The sequence below is a fragment of the Ahaetulla prasina genome, chromosome 1, assembly GCF_028640845.1.
Source record: "Ahaetulla prasina isolate Xishuangbanna chromosome 1, ASM2864084v1, whole genome shotgun sequence".
NCBI classification, from domain to species: Eukaryota; Metazoa; Chordata; class Lepidosauria; order Squamata; family Colubridae; genus Ahaetulla; species Ahaetulla prasina.
The window spans coordinates 31235338-31258289 of NC_080539.1; the positions used below are offsets into that span (position 1 = coordinate 31235338).

The 22952-nt window shown below is 40.7% G+C and overlaps 1 protein-coding gene across 6 annotated transcripts in view; it reads right to left on the reverse strand.

The window, feature by feature from the left end:
- The window catches only part of EFR3B (EFR3 homolog B), a 140296-nt gene that overhangs the window by 6685 nt on the left and 110659 nt on the right, over positions 1-22952 (reverse strand). For 3 of the 6 annotated variants that reach the window (XM_058164742.1, XM_058164744.1, XM_058164741.1), the window contains exons 9-18: positions 22311-22446; positions 21243-21404; positions 16076-16187; positions 11391-11442; positions 10001-10173; positions 8642-8717; positions 7919-8080; positions 3360-3491; positions 1681-1748; positions 1194-1321 (exon numbers count right to left, since the gene is read on the reverse strand). In XM_058164742.1, coding sequence (XP_058020725.1) covers positions 1194-1321; positions 1681-1748; positions 3360-3491; positions 7919-8080; positions 8642-8717; positions 10001-10173; positions 11391-11442; positions 16076-16187; positions 21243-21404; positions 22311-22446 — 1201 coding nt within the window. The remainder of the gene's footprint in view (positions 1-1193; positions 1322-1680; positions 1749-3359; positions 3492-7918; positions 8081-8641; positions 8718-10000; positions 10174-11390; positions 11443-16075; positions 16188-21242; positions 21405-22310; positions 22447-22952) is intronic. The other 3 variants (XM_058164743.1, XM_058164745.1, XM_058164747.1) reach the window with 3 other exon arrangements.

The following is a 22952-nucleotide window of genomic DNA, read 5'->3' on the forward strand; positions in this document are numbered from 1 at the left end:
GAAGGCCCAGATGAGGGCTCTGCGTCAAAGGCAGAGATGGGGTCAGGGCCATCTGGGAGTAATACGTGGACTCTGGAGCCTCCAGAGATGGATAGCAGAGAGGCAGACGAACATGAGGAGCCTGTTCCTAGTGCATGCATGCGAAGAGCTGCCAGAAGGCAAGAGCAGCTAAAGCAAAAAGGATGACTCAGGAGTAAGGCCAGGAGAAGATTGGCCCCACCCAGAAGGCTTAAAAGAGCAGCAATGGCTCTTGGGCTCTTTGTAGGAAAGCAACGTTGCTATATTTTGTTTCTTGTCTTGCTACATTTGTTTCTTGTTGTCTCTTGCTTCTGAACTTTTGCCAAGAAAAACCTTTGGCAGGGTGCCAAAGAAGACAAAGGTTTGGGATAAGGCCAAAGGACTTTTTCAGAAGGACTTTGTTTCGGAATTAATTTGGACTAAGCTGAGAAGGAAGTAATTCTCAGCTGTTCTAATAAAATATGTTTGTTTAGGACTGATTGTGTCTGGTAATAACTACTTGGGCCTAGGTCACAACACCTGCACTACTGCATTCTAACCACTGTGCCATCGCAGCTCATTATAAGAACTCTAGTTCTTATTCTTGAAGAATCAGAATTATAGAAAGCAATCTTTATTGTGGTGTTCTCTGTGCTTCACACAGTTGGGGGTAGGGATAGAGTAAGAAGCCACTCCCTGAGTCCTTCCTTTGCAGATTACCGCAGGGCAATTCTTTCTCACCTTTTATTCAATATGTACAGGGAATGGCTGGGTGAAATGATATGCCAGTTTGAGATTTCATTAATTATATGTGCCAATGTTAGGCTGGCCAAGTGAAGCTGTTGAGGTTCTATTCTAATGTTTGGAGGTTATGTGGGCTTGGCTGGAAAGGATCTCTCTCTGATTCAATCCTATCAAGACCAAGTAGCTGAAGATGCTAGAGCCTCCTAGATTTGGAGATAGCAGATGGTTATTCCTTCAGCAGGTACATTAAAGTTGAGAGGGATAAGTGAAACACAATGCTTTGTTTGAGGGCAAAGCCCAGCTGTACGAAACACAAAGACCACAATGAAAAATCAACCCTCATCAGTTCGGCTCTTTGGAATACTTTTAAGTCAAAACACATCAGAAATTGATTCTAAAAATAATGATAAAATTCTTGAGTAGAGAAAATATATGACCCATTGCCCTCATACCTGTCAGCTGAGGGATGTAAGGTGTGCTGAGCCGATCTGAATTGTAGCCACTCCCTCCCAGCACTTCACTGATCTTGCTCTGCCGGAAGAGAATCTCGGGGCCCAGGTGATCCAGGTTCCGTGACAGCCTTTGGGTCAAAGCAAGAGAAACAACACATGACTGTCTCAATGACTCCTCAGGTACCCATATTATGCACCAATTGGTCTCCAGGAAAGGAAGGACACATGTGAAAAACAGAGCTGAGGGCAAATGATGGAATAATTAAGCGGGTTGAAAAGCCCACTTGTTCAAAGCATCATTATCTAAACTAAGGTTTTTCAATCTTATCAAAGTGGTGTAGACCCACTCTTAGAATTCCTCCAGACAGCAAGTCAATTCTGGAAGCTGAAGCCCATGCATCTTAAAACTGCTGAGGTTGAAAAGCACTAATCTAAATTACAGTAGGGATATAATCAACATGTGCTAAGCTAACAACGGCTCTCATACCTGGGTTTCTCGACAAAGACACCTTCAGGCAGTAAGTAGGGCGCCTCCTTTTTCCTCATCTCTATAACCTGGAGAGAAGAAAAATGCAAGACTTTTTTTTTTTTTTTTTACCAACTTGGTGTGGTCAGTTCCCATTATAAAAAAATATCAGATTTTATCTGATCAGATATCAGTATTATCTTTGGATGCTCTGCCTGGTAGCACTAATAAGCTCCCCTGCTCTGGGTTGCTCAGAACTACGGCCATTGTGGCAGGTATTGTGACATAACCACCAGGTACAACTGCTTGTGATGTCATCAACACTAGTCTCTAATGTATGTCTAAATATTACTGGATGCCATCATTGCTCCAGTGCAAGACTAAGAGATGCACAGAATGAATTAAAGAGTCAGGAGAGCACTGCTATTCAGGAATCTCTTGTTTAGTACTACTGGGTTAGCAAATTGAGTTCTCAGTATATCAAATCTGGGAGCCCCGTAACAATTTCCAATATGCTGTTGTTGATAAAGCCACTTATACACACAGTCCTTAATCACATATAGCTGAAAGTTGATAAAAGTTGGTGCTTCAGAATCTCTTTCTTCCATATGAAACAGGCAATGATGCAATGCAACGGCAGGAAACCACTTATGTGATGATTCTGCATCATAATACATTGAGAAGAGATACAGAAAAAAGACAATTGCACTTTTCAGGAAATGTCCAGCGAGGCTTTGGGTGGATGGGTTTAGTTCAGAAATGTCTCATACATGTGAATACTTTGAGGCTGTAGGTAATTCAGCTAACATGGCTGAGCATCACAACAGGGAAAGTTGTGTTTGTGGGTTCCCTAAAAACCCCACTGGTTTTTATAGGGTATAGAGTGCTGGGACTTCATATTCTTATGACACTGTGTGCTCTAAAGTTTTGGACTATAACTCCTAGAATTGTCAACCAATCTATTTGGACCAAGCTGAAGGAAATTTCCTGGTAGAAAAACAACAGCAGCAGCTGCTGATACAGTTCTACAGAGGAATTATTGAGTCTGTCATCTGCACCTCTATAACTGTCTGGTTTGGTTCTGCAACCCAACAAGAAAAACACAGACTTCAGAGGATAATTAGAACTGCAGAAAAAACAATTGCCACCAACCTGCCTTCCACCGAGGACCTGTATACTGCATGAGTCAAAAAGTGGGCTGTGAAAATATTTACAGACCCCTCGCATCCTGGACATAAATTGTTTCAACTCCTACCCTCAAAAAGACGTTATAGAGCACTGCACACCAAGACAACTAGACACAAGAACAGTTTTTTCCCGAAGGCCATCACTCTGCTAAACAAATAATTCCCTCAACACTGTCAAACTATTCACTATGGCTGTATTACTATTACTATTAGTCTTTTCATCCTATCACCCATCTCCTCCCACTTATGACTATATGACTGTAATGTTGTTGCTTGTATCCTTACGATTTATATTGATATTGTTTCTCGATTGCTTATTTGTACCCTGTGACTATCATTAAGTGTTGTAACTTATGATTCTTGACGAATGTATCTTTTCTTTTTATGTACACTGAGAGCATATGCACCAAAGACAAATTTCTTGTGTGTCCAATCACACTTGGCCAATAAAGAATTCTATTCTATTCTAACAGTTAAAGGACAGGTAAGCAAAGGTAAGGACAAGCGGCAGACCTCATGAATATGCTGGCAAAAGGCAGGCACAGTGGTCAGTTGGCTAATCAGGTTCAGGTAGGCAGCTCCAAGGGCGTACAGGGCACAGCGGCTGTACAACGGCAGGTTATCCTCGTTCACCTGGGCCAGTTCCTGCCAACAGGACAGCAGCATTGTAGTGAAAGGACAAGCAAGCTCCCCCAACCCCCATGCTCACTGACAGCCAGACACGTCTGAGTTTCAGTCTACATTCACTCATCTTGGACACTGACTCTGTATTGGCATCAGAGTCTGAAGGTATATTAAGCCAATCACCCAAATTCCACCAGAAACAAAGAAAAAAATATATCTTAAAACCAAGAGAGTAGTTGGGAATGGCCTCAGAATTAACTGGCCTAAATCTTGGAGGGTCTGAGAAGAATGGAGGAAAATCTGTTTCAGGAAAAATGTTACCTTTGAAAGGATGGATAAAAAGTAGATGGAAGTATTGCATAAGATCACTTTTCATATGACATGCATATTTAAATTTAACTCTGATTCTATTTATTATTTGGATTGATCTCTCGGTATCAATTTTTTAAATTAATTTATCAGAAAAAGAATTTTTGCCTTTAAGATTAAAGAATTTGAAAGAGTCTAGTGAATTTTGGCAACATAAATGGTGATAGTCTATAAAGATTAGTAAGTGCAAACAGAAATATATACTATATTCCGCAACAAGAAAAATAGTACAAATGCTCAAACTGATTGTATTATTTAAAGAAAAGAACGTATCTAATTTTGTTTTCATTTGGAAACCATTTCTGGATTTTGTACTTGTGATGGGATTGATCTCTCTTTCAAACCAAAGGGGCTGGGTTTCCCAGGTACACATAGGGCTAGGAGTGACGCTATAAAATCTATTTCCTTTTTATTACAGATAGTCCTCATTTAGTGACTGCTCATAGTTATGATGGTGAAGAAAAAGTAACTTTGTGACCGTCAGTCCTTGCATTTATGACCTTTGCAAGTCTGCAAAGCAAAGGAAAGTTGAAGTAAGGTCATAAGCCCAGTGATGGTTTCAAGTAGCAACTGCTTTACTTAATGATACTGCCGGTCACAATTGTGGTCACAAAACAAGGAGTGCTTGTAATATATCATTTGTTTGTTGTTGTAGTTTTACTTTCCAGGATTAGGGGGAGGACACCAGGAGTAGTCATCTTCTAGTACAGAGGTCTCCAACTGTGGCAACTTTAAGACTTGTGGACTTCAACTCCCAGAGTTCCTCAGCCAGAAAAGCTGGCTGAGGAACTCTGGGAGTTGAAGTCCACAAGTCTTAAAGTTGCCAAGGTTGGAGACCCCTGTTCTAGTAGACAAGTGATGACAACACTAAGGAGCTAAGGTACGTAGACCAAGGGCCGCGGCTCAGGCTGTAAGAAGCCTGTTATTAAACACAGCTGCCTGCAATTACTGCACGTTCTAGTCCCACCAGGCCCAAGGTTGACTCAGCCTTCCATCCTTTATAAGGTAGGTAAAATGAGGACCCAGATTGTTGGGGGGGCAATAAGTTGACTTTGTATATAAATATACAAATAGAATGAGACTATTGCCTTACACAATGTAAGCCGCCCTGAGTCTTCGGAGAAGGGCGGGATATAAATGTAAATAAAAAAAAAAGAAGAAGAGAGGTGGCTGAGATATCTACAAGTGTAGTTCTGTGGGCACAATCATTATTGAACCTGAGCATGCATTGGATTAATGCCTTCATCAACTCTATTTTAACAGATCAAAACTGCCACAACTACCCGACTTTATTAAATATTTTCTTTTTCTTTTTTGAAATTCATATGCTTTATCTTTGTGGTTCGAATTACGTTATATTGTTAGCATTTAAGAGCATTTTACAGTAATTGGCACGAATTGCATAACAGATCCAACTCCCCAAGAAACTTTTGCAAATTGCTTCTTCAAGGAATCTAATGAATCCAAGAAGGGCTGGGGTAAAAAAAAACAACAAAAAAAACCATGCATACTTGACCTCTTCCCACACTAGATGCTGGTGATCTGTTTCTTTTTAAATTCTTCCTACTTTTAAAAAACAGAAGCCGGCCGGAGTCATATGGATTCAGGGTAGCCTCTAAATTGTATTAAATTGCATTAAATAAATACATCTCCTATAATCAGATGGAATCTAAGTACAATGTGAAGAAGAGTAAATATGGGTGTGTAGCATATGGGATAGTTATTTATTTATTTATTTAAAAGATTTATATAGCCACCCATCTTCTAACCAATTCTGGGTGGCTCTCAATTAAAAGTTAAAGCAACATGTAAAACCATATTAAAACTATAAAACTAAACAGACTGAAACATTAAAAACAACAAAAACCTGGCGCCAAGTCAAACTTCTAATGTGCAATCATCCAGTCTTATCCCAGTGCTTAGAAGAAAAGCCAAGTCTTCAAAGCCTAATGGAAGGCTAAGAGGGTAGAAGCCTTCAGCGGGCAGGGGCTGCCACAGAAAGGGAACACTTCTTAGCTCCCATCAGATGGCAATATTTTGGGGAAGGGCCTAGGAAATGCGCCCACCCTATCTGGCCTGGTAGAGAAAGGCAGTCCTGCAGGTAACCTGGCCTTGTGTCATATTCCATTGCCATGTGATATGCTTTAATTAGCACCTTGAATTGCCTGTGGAAAGAAAGTGGAAGCCAGTGTAGCTTGCACAAAAAAGATGTTACTTGTGCAAACCTAGGGGTACCCATTGCTGTGTGTGCTGTTTCATGCTAGACTTGACGGTCTTGAAGTGCCCAATGATGGTCATGAAGTGCCCGATGGTCTTCAAGGGTAGCGCCATACAGAGTGTATTACAGTAATCCAAATGGGAAATGAACAAGGCACGAGTGACCATGAGCAAGGCCTTCGGGTCCAGGAAAAGATGCAGTTGAGGCAAGGCCTCCGTGGCTATGGCTGCTGCCTGCTCTATTTCGATTCACTTGTCACTCGTGCCGTGCCAGTTCACTCCCATGTCATAGCTACCATGTGCAAAAGGAGGCAGTAAGTGATTGTGATAAGGATCTGCAGAGTATGTTTAAGAGGACTCTACGTCATTTTGGATTCAAAGGCAAAACTTATTGGGGAATCCCAAGAAAAGGCATACCGTATTTATTTAAGGAATTGCAGAGAGGTAATATATTTGTCTCCCTATGATCTCTGAAGCACATTTTACTTTTAGATCCAATAGGCTAAAAGGTATAGTATTTAACAAATTGTAAAACATGAGTTCACCAGCTTTTGGCCTCCAGATATGTAAGGTTGAAATGAGGACACAAATTGCAGTTCAATGCATTTGGCGGGGGAAGCTGTTTTTGAAGGGATCGGTATATTTAGAATTCACTTATGCCAATTTCTCCAGGAACAAAGCTTGAAGATGTTCAGTCAAAACATATATCAGAGTTATCAAGACTTCTTTTCTTTGCTTGGATTTGTTGCAGCACATCAATACAAGTCCATTACAACACACGCTGCGTTTTTGCAATCAATACAATTTGTCTGAAGCAGGAGGGGTAGAGGTACATATTTTCTTAATTAAGGGAAAGTCTGGGCAAGAACAAATTGTAACAGAAATATAAATTATTTTGCTGATCTCAGTGTCACTGTTAGCATTTGAATATGAATAGCTTTTCATTGTTTAAAAATTCTGGAACAGCTTTTTAAGGCTATTAGCATTAGCACTTACACTTACTGTATATACCACTCCATAGTGCTTTACAACACTCTTTGAGTGGTTTACAATGTCAGCATATTGCCCCCAACGATCTGGATCCTCATTTAGTGACCTCAGAAGATGGAAGGCTGAGTCAACCTTGAGCCAGTTAGGACTGAACTCCTGGCAGTGGGCAGAGTTAGTTTGCATTCTAACCACTGCAGCACCACTCATTATTGCTAGTGAAAGGACAGGCTTCTAAGTTATTGCTAGTAAATTTCATAAGAGTATTTGCTAGGTATCTCCAAAACAGAATTATCTTCCATATCTAACCCAAAGATGCTTTTTTCAGGAGGCAACTGGACTTTGTTGTTTTTTCTTTTGAACACATTACACTTCTCATCCAAAAAGCTTCAGCTCTGACAGGATGGTGGGGAATGGAAGGATTTATATCATTTTAGCAATACAATTTTGGATGAACACCCTTTGTATGGCGTGGGAGTAGGAATGGATTTCCAGAGGGAAAAAATTGCAGACTACAGGAACCAGGAGCAGAACTCCGGTGACTCTGAGGACACAGATAAACCTCCAAGTGCTTCAACAACCCTCAAAAAGGATGCAGATTACTATCTGTCAGCAAGGAATATAAATCCTTCCATTCCCCACCATCCTGTCAGAGTTGAAGAAGCACCTTGGATGAGAAGCTCTTGTAAAAACACCTTTGGGACAACCATGACTTGGATGACTGAGAATCTCTACAGATTTCCATATCTAAGTTTAGTAGTAGCCCTTATAAACCTGCTTGCGATTTGCCACCTGAGATATAATCTTGTCTTCCTTGGAGGTTCCTTTCTATCCTTCCTGCTAGGGAGATGGAAGATTCTTCAGCCTGCACATACCTGTATGGCCAAAACCAACCGGATGAGGTCCACTACCACCTCTTCATTGGCCAGTTCAATGCTGATGAGTGCCAGCAGACTGTAGACAGCCTCATAGTGAGTACGACTATTATTGTCTTCCTTGCAAGTGAAATAAATGTGTCGATACAGCTGCTGGGAGTGCTGTGAACAAATATAACATAGCTTTTTATGAGGAAGTTGCCATTTCATTGAAGCATTGAAGGCAATGCTTTTACATTACTTTAGCACACAGATGTCAAACTCAAGGCCTGCGGGCCAGATCCAGCCCACGGATGCTTAAATCTGGCCCACAGAGCCACCCTGTGAAGGACCAGCCCATGGTGCCTCTGCCAGTGAAAATGGAGCTCGGGAGGGCAGGTCTGTTTTCAGCCATGACAGACTTCTGCAGCCCTCTGCTAGCGAAAATGGAGCTCAAGGGTGGTGGTGCATACAGCCCCCTGAGCTCTATTTTCGCTGGCAGAGGGCTGCAGGAGGCCGTTGTGACAGAAGTGACATCAAGCTGGTCACGGCTCCCCTGGCCACGCCTTCCCGCGGTCAAACACAACTCTGAGGTGGCCCTCAATGAAATAGAGTTTGACACCCCTGCTTTAGTATGGTTTATCATATGGTGCTTTTTGCAGGTTTATCATATCCTGCTAGTGACTACAACCAATCAATCCCTATCCTTTTTATTTAACAGAGTGTTTGGCAAGTCCTCAATACCTTTTTCATGAAGACAGTATCTTGGCGTGAACATTTGTCCACTTTCAGCTTCAGGATGGAGATATCACTGATAGTGCTGTGCAGAAAAAAAAATGAGAAAAAAATTAAATAGGGGTGTGTGAACATGGAAGCAGGACATAACGAAAAGGTGGGGAAGATTGTCTCTCTTCCTTTTTAGCACCTCACAGGTTATTTCAAGGAATGGTGGAATTACATTTTTATGCATATATTTTTTTTAATCAAATAAAAATTTAGCAAAATAGGAACAATATAAATTTTGGAAGTTAAGAGTAAGAGCTACTTATAATTATTAAATTATAATTTAAATTATAAATTAGTTAATTAGGTCTGTTAAATATTTCGTTTTAAATTAATTTTTAAATTTGTGATTTATATTGTGTATTTCATGTGTTTTAATATGGCTGTAAACCACCCTGAGTCCTTCGAGAGAAGGGCGGTATAGAAATTAAATTATTAAAAAAGTTATAAATAAATAAATAAATAAATAAAGTAAATAAAGTATTAAAAGTAAGAAAAGTAATTACTGAAAAAAAGACAAAGAAAGAAATAGAGAAAGGAAAGGAATAGAATAGAATGAAAAACTCATAAAGAAGTAGCTTCCAGTCTCCTTAATGTAAAAATTTATTTGTATTTTACCTTCTCTAATGCTACAACATTTTTTTCCATAGTCTACCCTTTCTAATCATCAAAGGGAATGGAAAAATTACAGTGGTGTTATCAATCAAAGAAAATTCTCAGCAAAATTATATAATAAACCCTGTGAAGGAAGGATACCTGAGTAAGTAAGTCATAATCTTAATCCCTCACAAATTTTAATTCAGAACAACAACTGTAAAACAATTCTTATCAACAGGGTAACTGGGACAAATATGTCTGGTGCTCTCCACACCATCATTATCATGTAGACAACCTGGAAGAATGACAGCATGTAGTCACAATGTTATTATGTGATTACCAATTGACAGCCTTGTTCATTTGACCAATCATGATGAAAAAGCATTCAAGGGAAATTCTACCACTGAGCAATATTAGGGGAGAAGAAAAAACCTTTTTGGATAAATATTCTCTGCATATATTTCTATTCTTTTTGATACAGCTACATTTAATCTCTGCATTCAGAACTGCTGAAATGAAACTTTGGTTCAAATAAATGCCATAATCTTTAGACTTGCTAGAAGGCCATTGCAACAGCGAACAGGATATCATGCAGTTTCTACTTAGGAAAACAGAAGGAGACCAATATGTACTCACATGGCTTATAGTAAAATTATCTATGATACTTTTCCATCTCCTATAGCATCTTCTCTCTATCACAAGAAAAAAAAATGGACCGCAAACCTGATTGTCTGAAATTTGTGCTTAGTTCCATGGCGATCAATGAAGCTGATGAGAATCTGCAGAACAAAAAGGCGAATCTCTGCATCCTCCATTAATGTAGCTGACAAGAGCCTGTCCAGGAAGGAGCTGGGAAGGGCTGTGAGCATGTTACTGCACTGGAAACCAGTGGAAACCTGCAGGTTCCATAGAGAGCCTCTCCATTAATCAATACTCAGCAGTTTGTTCACAATGCACTCAATAATGACAGCTAGAGCAGCCAAGATATTGCTAAAACAACCATCTCCCATTCTTTCTAATTTCTTTTTCAAAGTCTTAATTTGTCTAGATTTAATTTGTGCGTCAGAGATACAGTGGTTAAGTTTGATTAGATTAAATTAGATTAACGAAGTTGGAAGGGACCTTGTAGGTCATCCAGTCCAACCCCCCACCCAAGCAGGAGACCCTACACCATTTCTGACAGATGGCAGTCCAGTCTCTTTCTAAAAGTCTCCAGTGATGAAGATCCCACAACTTCTGAAGGCAAGTTGTTCCATTGGTTGATTGTTCTCACTGTCAGAAAATTTCTCCTTATTTCTAGGTTGAATCTCTCCTTGATCAGTTACCATCCATTATTCCTTGTCTGGCCTTCAGGTGCTTTGGAAATAGCTTGACCACTTCCTCTTTGTGGCAGCCCCTCAAATATTGGAACACTGCTATCATGTCTCCCCTGGTCCTTCTCTTCACTAGACTAGCCATGCCATGGTTGGTTTCACATGTTAGTCTAGGTTAAAATGGTATTGGATGATTTGTAGTTTAGCATGTGGGAGAGAAGTGGTAGGCACAGCAAGTTGTAGAAATACAGTAACTGCCTTTTGTTAACCCTAATTTAGTTTTAATGTGTTATTAGAAAAACAATGACTCCTTGGGTCCTTGTTTCAGAAATATTTCCTTACTAGATTCCTCAATGCCTTCAACAAAGGTAGAGCTTTTAATGTACTTGAAAAGTTCTTTAAAATTCAGGGAGATAATCAGATGTATCGAAAGTACCTCATGCTGAACTGCATAGCAGTCAAACATCAAGATTTGACCACAGGAATTATTTTATGACATTTTGTACTATATCATAAAATGCTTTATGATTATTTATTTATGCCATAAATATTTTATAAAATCCCCAAAATTTCAATTGCATGGGAGTCAGAGATCCTGGATTTTGAACACATTCTGTAAGTTAGCCCATCTGAAGTTCCTCGGTTCAGGAGGTTTTGTCCTACGATGCACCATTTCGCCCAGTTAAAGGTTACAGACGTGAATTTTAGTAGGCCGAAAGGTACATCATTTCTTATACAAATGAGGTATCTATTTTTCCTCTGCAAACCTCACATGAAAATGGAACATCTCTTTCACATACCTGCAGGAGAGATTTTAGCAACATGATCTGCGTCAATCGATTCCTGTTCTCCCTAAAAAAGAGAGAGAGAGAAAAAAGATAAACACTCAAGATTGAAGCCACATGGAAAAAAGACAGCCTACAAAACTAAAGGCCAACCAAAATCAGGACAAGATGAATAAGAAAATCATCAGCTGGGAATGAAATTGTGTATGAAACATAACCAAACACACACAACCTCTTATAAGGATGTATCATCAGGCAGCAAAATAACATTCCTCCAGCCACAGGGTGGGGAGAATCTGAACCTGCTGTGGTTATGTGGGTGAAGCAAGCAGACAGGAGGAAAGGGTCACCAAAGCAGATGTGCTAATGTGAATGGAGTATGGTGAGGAATGCCGTCATACCAACTGGTCCTTCCCACCACTTTCAATGTTTTGAAAAAACAGAGTTTGTCCCCTTGATTTCTAGCAGCTCTAAACTAGAGTTTCCTCTAACTCAGAGGTCTTCAAACTTGGCAGCTTTAAGACTTGTGGACTTCAACTCCCAGAATTCTCCAGCCAGCATAGCTCTCCCTTAAGCATAGCTGGCTGGAGAATTCTGGGAGCTGGAAGTCCACAAGTCTTAAAGCTGCCAAGTTTGGGGACCTCTGCTCTAACTCCAGGGGTTATAGAAAAGGGATGTGGGAACTAGATTGCCTACCATGCAGCAAAATATTCTATCAGCTATTGCTACAACTTCTCTCATATGTCATAAACCTGTTCAAAAAGATTACTGCTTTTTCTGCCCAATTCTCTATGACCCATAGCCAATTCCTGTTCAACTAATTGCTTTTTACATTATTGAGAAATAGAAGTGCCCTTTTCTCTGGCAACATAAGCACTATGGATAAATTTTGAAAAAGTTAATATTGGTCAGAGTCATTTCCCTCACCCTCCCCTCTGCAAACCAACCTCATGAAAGAAAAACATCTTGATCTAAAGAGCCAGGAATTTCTAATTGGATGGACTTCTACACACCCAATTCACAACATGTGCCATTAGATATTATAAAGGGACAGACATTCTACTACGAATTGGCATATCTAAATCAGCTTTTTCATCAAGCTACTCAAACATGAATCTTTTTCAACATCTCCATGTAAAAATCTATTCAGAAATGAGTTGATACTTCCTGTTTTTTTATGTTTGCTACTTGTCCCCTCCCAAAAAGAATTCACAATTCTCTGACAAGACACATTATGTAGAAAGGTGGCCTATGATCAGCCAATAACAGAAATTACTCTTCTAGTCAAAAAATAAATATTTATTTAGGGTTGGAAGATGTGATACTAATTAACTTTGGTTTAATCCAAACAATCCAAGCCTGGATAGTAGAACAGACCTGGTTAGTAATGATAAGGGAAACTATCAAAAATGCCAGGATTATAGAATAGACTGGAAAATTGAAAACAATTTTAAAAGAGGGCAAAGGTGACCTCTTTCCATATTGCTGTCAAGACAACTACTTGGACATACTGATAAATTAGTCAGGAGACAAGTTCAAATTGAAGGAGTCTTTACTTTTATTAGTCTTGTGGGAAATAATAAACAAATGTCCAATAATAATAATCAACTCTCCCTTAATCAGTTATCTTCTGCATGCCAGTGCCCATAAGTATATCAATAATATGCACCAATATGCACCAAGACAAATTCCTTGTGTGTCCAATCACACTTGGCCAATAAAATTCTATTCTATTCTATTCTATTCTATTCTATTCTATTCTATTCTATTCTATTCTATTCTATTCTATTCTATTCTATTCTATTCTATTCTATTCTATTCTATTCTAATAGCAAGAGCAGCAATAGTTAACTCATCATGCTAACTGTAAATGCACTCACCTCCTCATAAACCTCCAATACCATCTATCCATACTATTTGCTAGAATGTTCTTCCTAAATTTATTCATCCTCGTTTAAACTTTATACTGCTTATCACAGCTTTCCAGGTTATTAAGCAGAGTTGATTCCCAATCTTTGACTTAAATGATGATGACAATCCCTGAATCTGCTCACTGAATTTTCTAGTGAAAATTCCTGCTATGTTAACAGAATATTAAGTATTTTCCTCAGAAAATGTTAATATACGTTAATAATCCTCTCTGGGGTGATATAAGAGTAAAGAAAATTGTGTTTTGGCTTAAAGTCCAATTAACGGATAGTTCTATGTTTGGCTTGTACCCCTTTCTGGCTATAACAGAAATTCATATAAATTATCATTTAGAGAAAGCTAGCAAAGATCTATATCAATATTTCTCAACCTTGGCCATTTGAATGTGTGGATTTCAACCCAGCAGGGATGGCTGGGGAACTCTGGGAGTTGAAGTCCAAAAATCGTGTGGCCAAGATTAAGAAACACTGATCTATATGGGCTTTTGATGAGGTATTGACATCAAGGAGCATTCTGGAGGGCCCGGGACAGGGGTTGTTCCTCTGCCCTGGTCCTGTTAGATCTCTCAGCGGCTTTTGATACCATTGACCATGGTATCCTGCTGCGACGGCTGGAGGGGTTAGGAGTGGGGGGCACCGTTTTTTGGTGGTTCTCCTCCTTCCTCTCCGACCGATCGCAGCCAGTGTTGGCAGGGGGGCAGAGATCGGCCGCGAGGTGCCTCTTATGTGGGGTGCCGCAGGGGTCGGTTCTCTCGCCCCTCTTGTTCAACATCTATATGAAGCCGCTGGGTGAGATCATCCATGGTTTTGGGGTGAGGTGTCATCTGTACACTGACGATACGCAGCTGTACATTTCCACCCCAAACCACCCCAGTGAAGCCGTCAAAGTGATGTCCCGGTGCCTGGAGGCCGTATGGGTCTGGATGGGGAAAAACAGGCTCCAGCTCAATCCAGCCAAGACCGAGTGGCTGTGGATGCCGGCATCCCGGTATAATCAGCTGAGGCCATCGCTGACTGTGGGGGGCGAATCTTTGGCCCCCACGGAGAAGGTTTGTAATCTAGGCGTCCTTCTGGATGCACGGCTGTCATTAGAAGAACATATGACAGCCGTCGCCAGAGGAGCTTTTTATCAGGTACGCCTGATACGGCAGTTACGTCCCTTCTTGGACCGGGATTCCCTATGCACAGTCACTCACGCCCTCGTCACTTCCCGCCTGGATTACTGCAACGCTCTCTACATGGGGCTCCCCTTGAAGAGTACCCGGAGGCTCCAACTGGTCCAGAATGCAGCCACGCGGGTGACTGAGGGAGCGACTCGAAGCTCCCATATAACACCTATCCTGCGCAGGCTGCACTGGTTTCCGGTTGCCTTCCGGGTGCAATTCAAGGTGTTGGTTCTCACCTTTAAAGCGCTCCATGGCTTAGGACCGGGTTACTTACGGGACCGCCTCCTGCTACTGGTGGCCTCCCATCGACCAGTGCGCTCCCACAGAGAGGGTCTCCTCAGGGTGCCGTCGGCCAGACAATGTCGACTGGCGACCCCCAGTGGGAGGGCCTTCTCTGCAGGGGCTCCAGCCCTCTGGAACAAGCTACCCCCAGGGATACGCCAACTCCCTGACCTCCGGGCCTTCCGGCGTGAGTTGAAAACTCTTTTATTCCATCGTGCAGGACTGGCCTAATAGTTTTAATGGGGATTTTAATAGTTTTTAGTATAATCAGCCCATCTAAATTATTCTTTTAAATCTGTTTTTAATTTTTGTATTTGTTGTTCTTAGTTGGCTGTAAACCGCCCTGAGTCCTTTGGGAGAAGGGCGGTATAGAAATTGAATAAACATAAACAAACATAAACAACATATGAACTAGAACAGTTACAGCCCAGAAATAAGTTCCCTTCCTCAGAAGCCTATATTTTTTGATAATCTGATGTAGCCCAGCATAAGTATAGATTCCACAACTCAGAAACAAAATTATTTTTAATAAAAAAAATCCAGATTTTTCCAGTTGTGGAAAAATATACTTTTAAATAGTTCCTTCTTCTATTTTCTCTACTGCTGCCTTTTTAAAAGAGTTGTCTTTTAGATAAGCATGTTGGGTACAGATTATGAGAGCTTAGAAAACATGCTGTAGGTAAAAAAAGTTTTTCTTGAAACATACACAATTTCCCTGCACTTTTCTGTTCAATTAAATAATTACATAAACAGAGATACATGAAACATGACTTAGAAATTAATGAGTAACTGCTTGGATTACATGTGATGGACATGAAGATGGACAAGGAATTAGGAGATTTTTTGGACAAAATTTATATGCCCTTTAGGATTAAAATACCCTCCCATTCAATTTTTGCATTGTGACACTTAAGATGGCAAATTATTATTTAAAAAAAACCTTATTAAAAATGGTCTTGAAAAAAAGAGGAAAAAACAGACAGAAGGGTGAAAGTAAAATAACTTGCCCCAAATTGGCATCCCTTACAGCAGGGCTGTCAAAACTCCCAGCCTGCAGGCCAGATGAGTCGCACACTGGCCACACCCATGCCTGGTTTAGCGAAGGGGATGACACAAGTTTAACACCCGCGCCCTCCAGTGTTTAATAATACAGCTATAATTATTAAATAGCACAGTCAATCGCAGTGTGATAATAATGGAATCATAATCCAACATACTTAGAGGGTTCCAAGTTGGGGAAGTCTAGACTGAAGGAAAGGAAAGAGAGGGAGGGAAACGAAAAAGAAAAGGGAAAAAAGAGAGCGAAAAAGAGTGTTGTCCTCACCCAGCTTTGCCCATGTCTACAGGGTGATGCAGAGAAGGAAGCGGAACTTTGCTCATGATAAACAGCATGACCTCCGACCTCTGATAGGTGGGCAGAGTGCTGGCAAAAGAACCTGGGAAAAGACAGAGCAGGAGAAGCATGCAAGATAGTCTAGTAGGGGTGAGGAAAGGCACGGAGCTGGTGAGGGGACCCAATCTAGAAAGGACCAAAAAAAAAAAAAATAACCGGCAAGGAAGTATAGATTTTCACCAAGATTTTCTTACTGCCAGGAAAAAAACCCTCCTTATCCAATCAGAAGGAAAAGCTACAAACCAGATGCCCAAGGAAAAGAGATCAGGCCTTCTATGAGTTGCTGTGCAAGTTGCTGGGGAGATACTACGTTCAAATTAATACAAGAACAATTAGTAAGTGGAACAACTTGCCTGCAGAAGTTGTGAATGCTCCCAACGCTGGAAGTTTTTAAGAAGATGTTGGATAACCATTTGTCTGAAGTGGTATAGGGTTTCCTGCCTGGGCAGGGGGTTGGACTAGAAGACCTCTAAGGTCCCTTCCAACTCTTGTTATTCTATTCTATTCTAAATCTTGCTTGCTTCTAAATCTTATATGAATGTAATGCTGGATCGACAGCGGAGAGCTACACAATGCTGGATCTTTGGACTGACCTAGATTGCCAGGTTCTTCATTTTTTTTAAAAAAAATGGCCCTTTTCCTGAGCTATCTTGGTTCAGTAATAAAGATGCAGCAGAAAAATTAAGGCAATCAACGTTTCAATGATAAAGTGCTCTTTTACTAAAGCACTTAATTAATTAAACACACCTCTCAATGGTTTAATGTGTAGGTAGTCCTCGACTCACAACAGTTCACTTAATGGCTGTTTGAAGTTACAACAGCACTGAAAAGCAACTTATGGCCATTTTTTCCAGACTTACGGCTGTTGTGTCCTCATTGTCACATGATTTACCTTTGGATGTTTGACAAGTGACTCACATTTATGAGGGTTGTGGCGTCCCGGCATCATGCGTCATGCGATTACCTTCTGCAACCTTCTGACCGGCAAAGTCAATGGGGAAACTGAATTCACTTAACAACTGTGTTATTAGTTTAACTGCAGTGATTCACTTAACAAATGTGGCAAGAAAAGTCGTAAAATGGGGCAGAACTCACTTAACAAATTTCTCACTTAGCGACAAAAATTGGGGCTCAATTGTGATCATAAGTTGAGGACTACCTGTATGAGTATCTATGTATATACTGTAGACATATATGCAAATGTGTATTTTTAAGGAAGAAGAAAGAGTGAAGGAAATTGTGAAAAATAAAGAGACTGGGACCACTTCTGAAATGGTTCCATATTTTCCACTCTCTTTTTTAATAAGTCGAGCCTGATGCGCCAGATCAGGTGTCTCCAACCTTGGCAACTTTAAGACTTGTGGATTTCAACTCCCAGAATTCCTCAGCCAGCAAAGCTGGCTGAGGAATTCTGGCAGTTGAAGTCCATAAGTCTTAAAAGTTGCCAAGGTTGTCAACCCCTGGGTCAGATGTAAAACTATGGAGAACTGGTTGAGATAAATTAGATCAGACTCTTGGGCAGGATTAATAGGATGCATGCTTAAGCTGAAGAATATTCAAGGCTGAATATTGAGACAGCTTCAAAATCTCTCCCTAAAGAACTGCCTGCTTATAACCCCCAAACTTCAGGAAATCATTGAACAATTTCTTCTTTTCCTTCTCTCTCTCTCTCTCTCTCTCTCTCTCTCTCTCTTTCTGTCTCAGGTGCTCAAGGATTCCAAAGTCTCTTGTGACCTCTGCTGGCCATGCAGTGCATAAAAGTGAAGAGTAAAAAAATATTATCTTCTGCTTTCCTTCTAGATCAGAGGTGTTGAACTCCATTGAGGGCCACAACAGGGTTGTGTTTGACCTCAGAGGGTGTGCGTGTGTGTGGTCAGCCTGGGTGTGGCCAGCTCAATATCACTTATATCGGGGGTACCTGTGGTGGCCCGGGAGGGCCTGGGGTGGATCCTCCTGCAGCCCTCTGCCAGCGAAAACGGAGTCTGGGAAGGTCTGAGCTCTGTCTTCACTGGCAGAGGCACTGTGGGCTGATCCTTCGCTATTTCCAGGGTGCCGCCGCGGGCCAGATCTAAGCACCCCATGGGCCGAATCTGGCCCGCGGACCTTGAATTTGACTCCCCTGTTGTAGATTTTAATGTGAGGGTGCCCATAACATTTGTTACTTGGGACTTAGTGAGAGCTATAGAGCAGCCTTAGAATAGTTTTTAATCTGCTCTGTATTAGAACCAACAGACTTTCAAGAACGTTATAATAAGCAAGTACGGGGGTGGGCTTTGCCCTCATTACCAAGGAAGCTGCTCTATTATTGACTCAGCCTTCCATCCTTCCGAGGTCGGTAAAATGAGAACCCAGATTGTTGGGGACAATATACTGACTGGTTAAACTGCTTAGAGAGGGCTGTAAAACACTATGCAACAGTATATAAGTCTAAGTGCTATTGTTATTTCCATACAACAAAGATCAGGAAACCCAGGCATCATGGTTTAGTAAGTACCAGTCTTCTAAAACTTTTCTAGTATTTAACTTTAAAAGCGGATATGGATGGCAACGTATGGTCCACCAAGTATTGCTGTTGTTGTTTCATCCACTAACACTTGCTGGGGTGACAGTAGATGCAGTTCTGCAACGTTTGGAAAGGCCACAAATTTACCCTCCCTTAGCTTTGCCAGGAAGCAAGGGTGAAGGGGGGCTGTAAGCAGCTTCACAGAGTAATCCTTCCACTTACAAAGTATACTACGTATGACTGACAATGGAAGGTGGGACTGTCATGTCAAAGACAATAATTTATTGGCAGAATTGACCTTGCTTGTATGGATTAAAAACCAAGTAACACAGCACTGAAATTAGTTCAGAGCTCTCGCTACCAACTCCAAAGCCATGTTTTCCCTGTGCTATGGGAGTCACACCATTTTTGTATCAAAACTGCATCACATTGCTGCTTTAGTATGAGGCATGCAAAGCATGCACAGAGAGCCATGTAAGTTCCATATAAAGACCTTATTAAAAGGGAAAAGAGAAGGGTTAGGTCCTTACCCTCCCCACCAATCTCAAGGCTAGTGGATTGGTCCCAAAGTTTCCCATAATTAGCGCAGTTCTGGAGTATCTAAGGGTGAAAAATCTAGGAAAAAATAGAGAACTTGCCATTGCTTTTTTGACTAAAACACAACTAAGTATTTGTGGAGTTTTATCTTGGAAGGCAGTAAGAATATTAACACTGAACTCTTGCTTCCAGATCAAGCGAACTGCTCTAGAATTGTTTAAATGTCTATTCATTATAAAGGCACCAGAGTTCCATTTGCCTTTTGGTGCAAATTTCAAGGAATGGTTCTTGTCTGGCACAGGGGTGTCAAACTCGATTTCACTGAGGGACGCATCAGGGTTGAGTTTGACCTTGGGGGGCCAGTGTGGGCGTGGCCAGCTCAATGTCACTTGTGTCAGGGTGCCTGTGGTAGCCTGAGTGCTCTGCCAGTGGAAATGGGCTCCTGAACTCAGTTTTCCCTGGCAGAGGCGCCGCAGGCCAGTCCTTTGCTGTTTCCAGGGCAGCCCCACGGGTCAGATCTAAGCACCCTGCGGGCCGCATCCGGCCCTCGGGCCTAGAGTTTGAGACCTCTGTTCTAGCACAAAACTTGGACTAAGCAAATGTGATGTCATCTTAGATACAGTTCAACTTGGACTCATTTAGAAATGTCTATTTAGATTTACAACAATTTACCAAGGTCTTCCCCAAGTTGCGCTTCTCAAAATCCTTCTACTTGGAAATGCTGGCTGGGGAATTCTGGGAGATAAAAGTCCACATATGTTAAAACGGCTAAAGCTGAGAAACACTGGCCTAGAAACTCCAGTTAGCCCTAAAAAATATCCCAAGGGGTTATACTGAGCTATGAGCCATGCAAAAAGACAGCATGCATCCAAATAACATTCCCTCACCCATTCTTAGAAAGATTCTGATTCCATTGCAGGACTAGAATAGTCCCTTAGGGACTTTAAATGGCTCAGCATGGTTTTTCATTATTTTAATATGGAATTTACTTGGTTTCCGAAGGCACAGGCTGATTGTTTCAAACTGTTTTTTATTGCTAATTATTACTGTGCCGTGAGCAATCAAGGAGGAAAAGGGCTGAGTTAATTTTTTTAAAAGTAGCTAAACATAGGCAAATCTAATAAAACAGTTCCTGTAACACAAAGGATTGCAGACTTGACTCTAATTCAGGATTTCTCAATCACGACCTAAAGGCCATCCTGTCTGGGGCTAATGGGTGTTAAGGGAAACAATTCTAATTCAACTAAAAGACAAGATAAAGAATTAAAGAGGAGTCTGATGAGGAGTTTCATTACAGGTTTTGCTGTAATGAGAAAAATCAACAGTAGTGAAGGAGTTTGATTAAAAACCTAGAAAGATTTTTTTTTCTGAGAATGCTTATAGAAAAATTAGTACATTTATTCTTTCCTTCCAACACCAAAGACACATAACTGACAGATCTTGTACCTATTAACAAAAGATGGAAATTTCACATCTGAGCTGTGCTTTGCCAAAATTACACAGTGGAAGGGACCTGTAGAGATTGGTTGAGTTTGGGAGACAATTAATGATATGTAGTTGCTAGTTTCCTATACATAAAGATGTAGAAAAATCTGAAATATCAGTTTAAAGTATAGTTTTGATGTACTGGCAGTGTTGGTGATCAATCATAACTTTCATCCTTTACAAACAAACAAACAAACAAACAAACAAACAAACAAACAAACAAGCTTATAGGCTCATGATATTTGAGAAGCTTCAGAAGATTCTCATCCAGGATCTTATGTGTTTTGGTGAATGTATGTTTTATATACTGTATGTCTTTGATTTCCTTCTCTCTGAATCAAAGCAAGACATGCAGTATTCAAGAAAAATTACTGTTTCTTTCCTATCATTGTCTCTTTGCTAAATTACTAAAAAAAATAAAATAAAGAGTTGGCAGGATTCATTTTAATTTACAAGACTAATGGAAACCTTTGATGGGGAAGGAAGCATCTGCAGCGCTAGATAAAACCAAACATCCTGTCTTCCTAGTTTCCAAGCAAAAATGGCGCCAATGCTTGGGGTTATTTAGCATACCTGTGGTCTTGATTATGGCCTCCTGGAACATTCTTTCTTCATGTTCCTTAATGATCTTGGTGCCACCAGCAATGACACAATCATAGCTACCCGTCAAGGCATAATCGATACTCAGCCGCAGCTGCCTTAGAAGGGTATTGAACACCTCCAGCACAGTTGGTCCTAGAAGCAACACACGACATATCTTTGGAAGAAAGAATATTTGTGGGTTTCTGTGCATATTGACTCCAATGCCACAGAACTAAATGTTACAGGAATGTTGCCTAAGGATTTGAATACATTTATATTCCAATTGAACTATCCAGTCTATTTTGATGAAAAAATGAGAATTCCTGGACAGAGTTGATGTTCTCCTTTTAGTTCTCCAATCTTGGCACTTTCACTTGTGTTGCCCTATAAGTCCCATCGCTGTTTTTTTTTAAAAAGGCCCCTATTGTTAAAAGTAATATGTACTTATTTTCATCTTAAAAATCCAGTTCATCCATCAGGCTGCTCTTACATGTCTAGTTTTGGCTATTCTGAAATATCTCCCAAAGAACAATTCTTGATCAATCTTTTTAATTGACCCATCTAGGCTTCTGTCTCCAAATAGGTTGATCCGTACATTAACTAGCATTTTGGGAAATTCAGTTTTGGGAATTTAAGAACTTTGATTCTTGAAGAGATAACCCTTTTTCAGGGACGACTTTCACCCTGGTCACCACTTCTTTACCTTCCTACCATCGGGAAGGAGGAGGAGCTAGCTACACAAACAGGCTGAAGTACAGTTTTTATCCGTGGGCTGTCAGACTCCTGAATGTGAAATAATATCATAACTACGTAGTATGATGGACTTGCAGGGCCAGCGCAATGTGTAACATGTTCACATTGGTGCAATAGGAATGGGTGTTTTGTTAATACGATTTATTGGGTTAGGGATTTTCTGTCTTCACTGTGAGTTGTATTGTGTTGGGGTGTGTGTGTGTGTGTGTGCACACTGAGGGAGCTCTACCTATCTCATTGTACATATGTTGTTCACTGACAATAAAGATTTATCATTTGACATTGAAGGTCATCCAGGCTGCTTACCAACAGATCCAGAGGCTGCAATGATGGCTGCTTCTGAGAGGACCTCAACTATCCCTGCCCGCACAGTGGCAGCACTTTTGCTGTTCGCATCCAAATGGCTCAGGAGCTGCTGAATCACCAAATGGGAATGCTGTGGCTAGAAAAAAAAAAGCTAGAGCAGATCCGGAAATAACACCAAGGGCTATAAATACCATAAGAGGAATCTGAGAGGTTGAGTTATGGAAGCCAATGATAAGGGTGTACTCAACATTAAGTAGCAAATATGTCAGGTCACTGCACATCTCTCCCTTCTCCCTCTCCCAGGTTAGAATACTTCGCTATTTAATGAAAACAAAAGACTCATGATTATAATACCAATCATAGGATTGCAGGATATGTACAGAAAGTTCATGTTGAATAACTTTTCCTTCATCTTTGGCTTGGATGCAGAAAAGCTTTACGTGCCTAAATCAATATATACCTAGAGCCTTTTGTCATACCACTTGAACATGGGTGCATATGTGGTTATACTGCATGACTGAACTAGTTCATATATATCATAGTTCATTTTTTCCAACCTAAAAAGTATATGAGAGCATTTCAACCACCTTAAGGAAAGAGATTCCATACTGAATCATGGAAGCTGGGCACTTTTAGATTCAC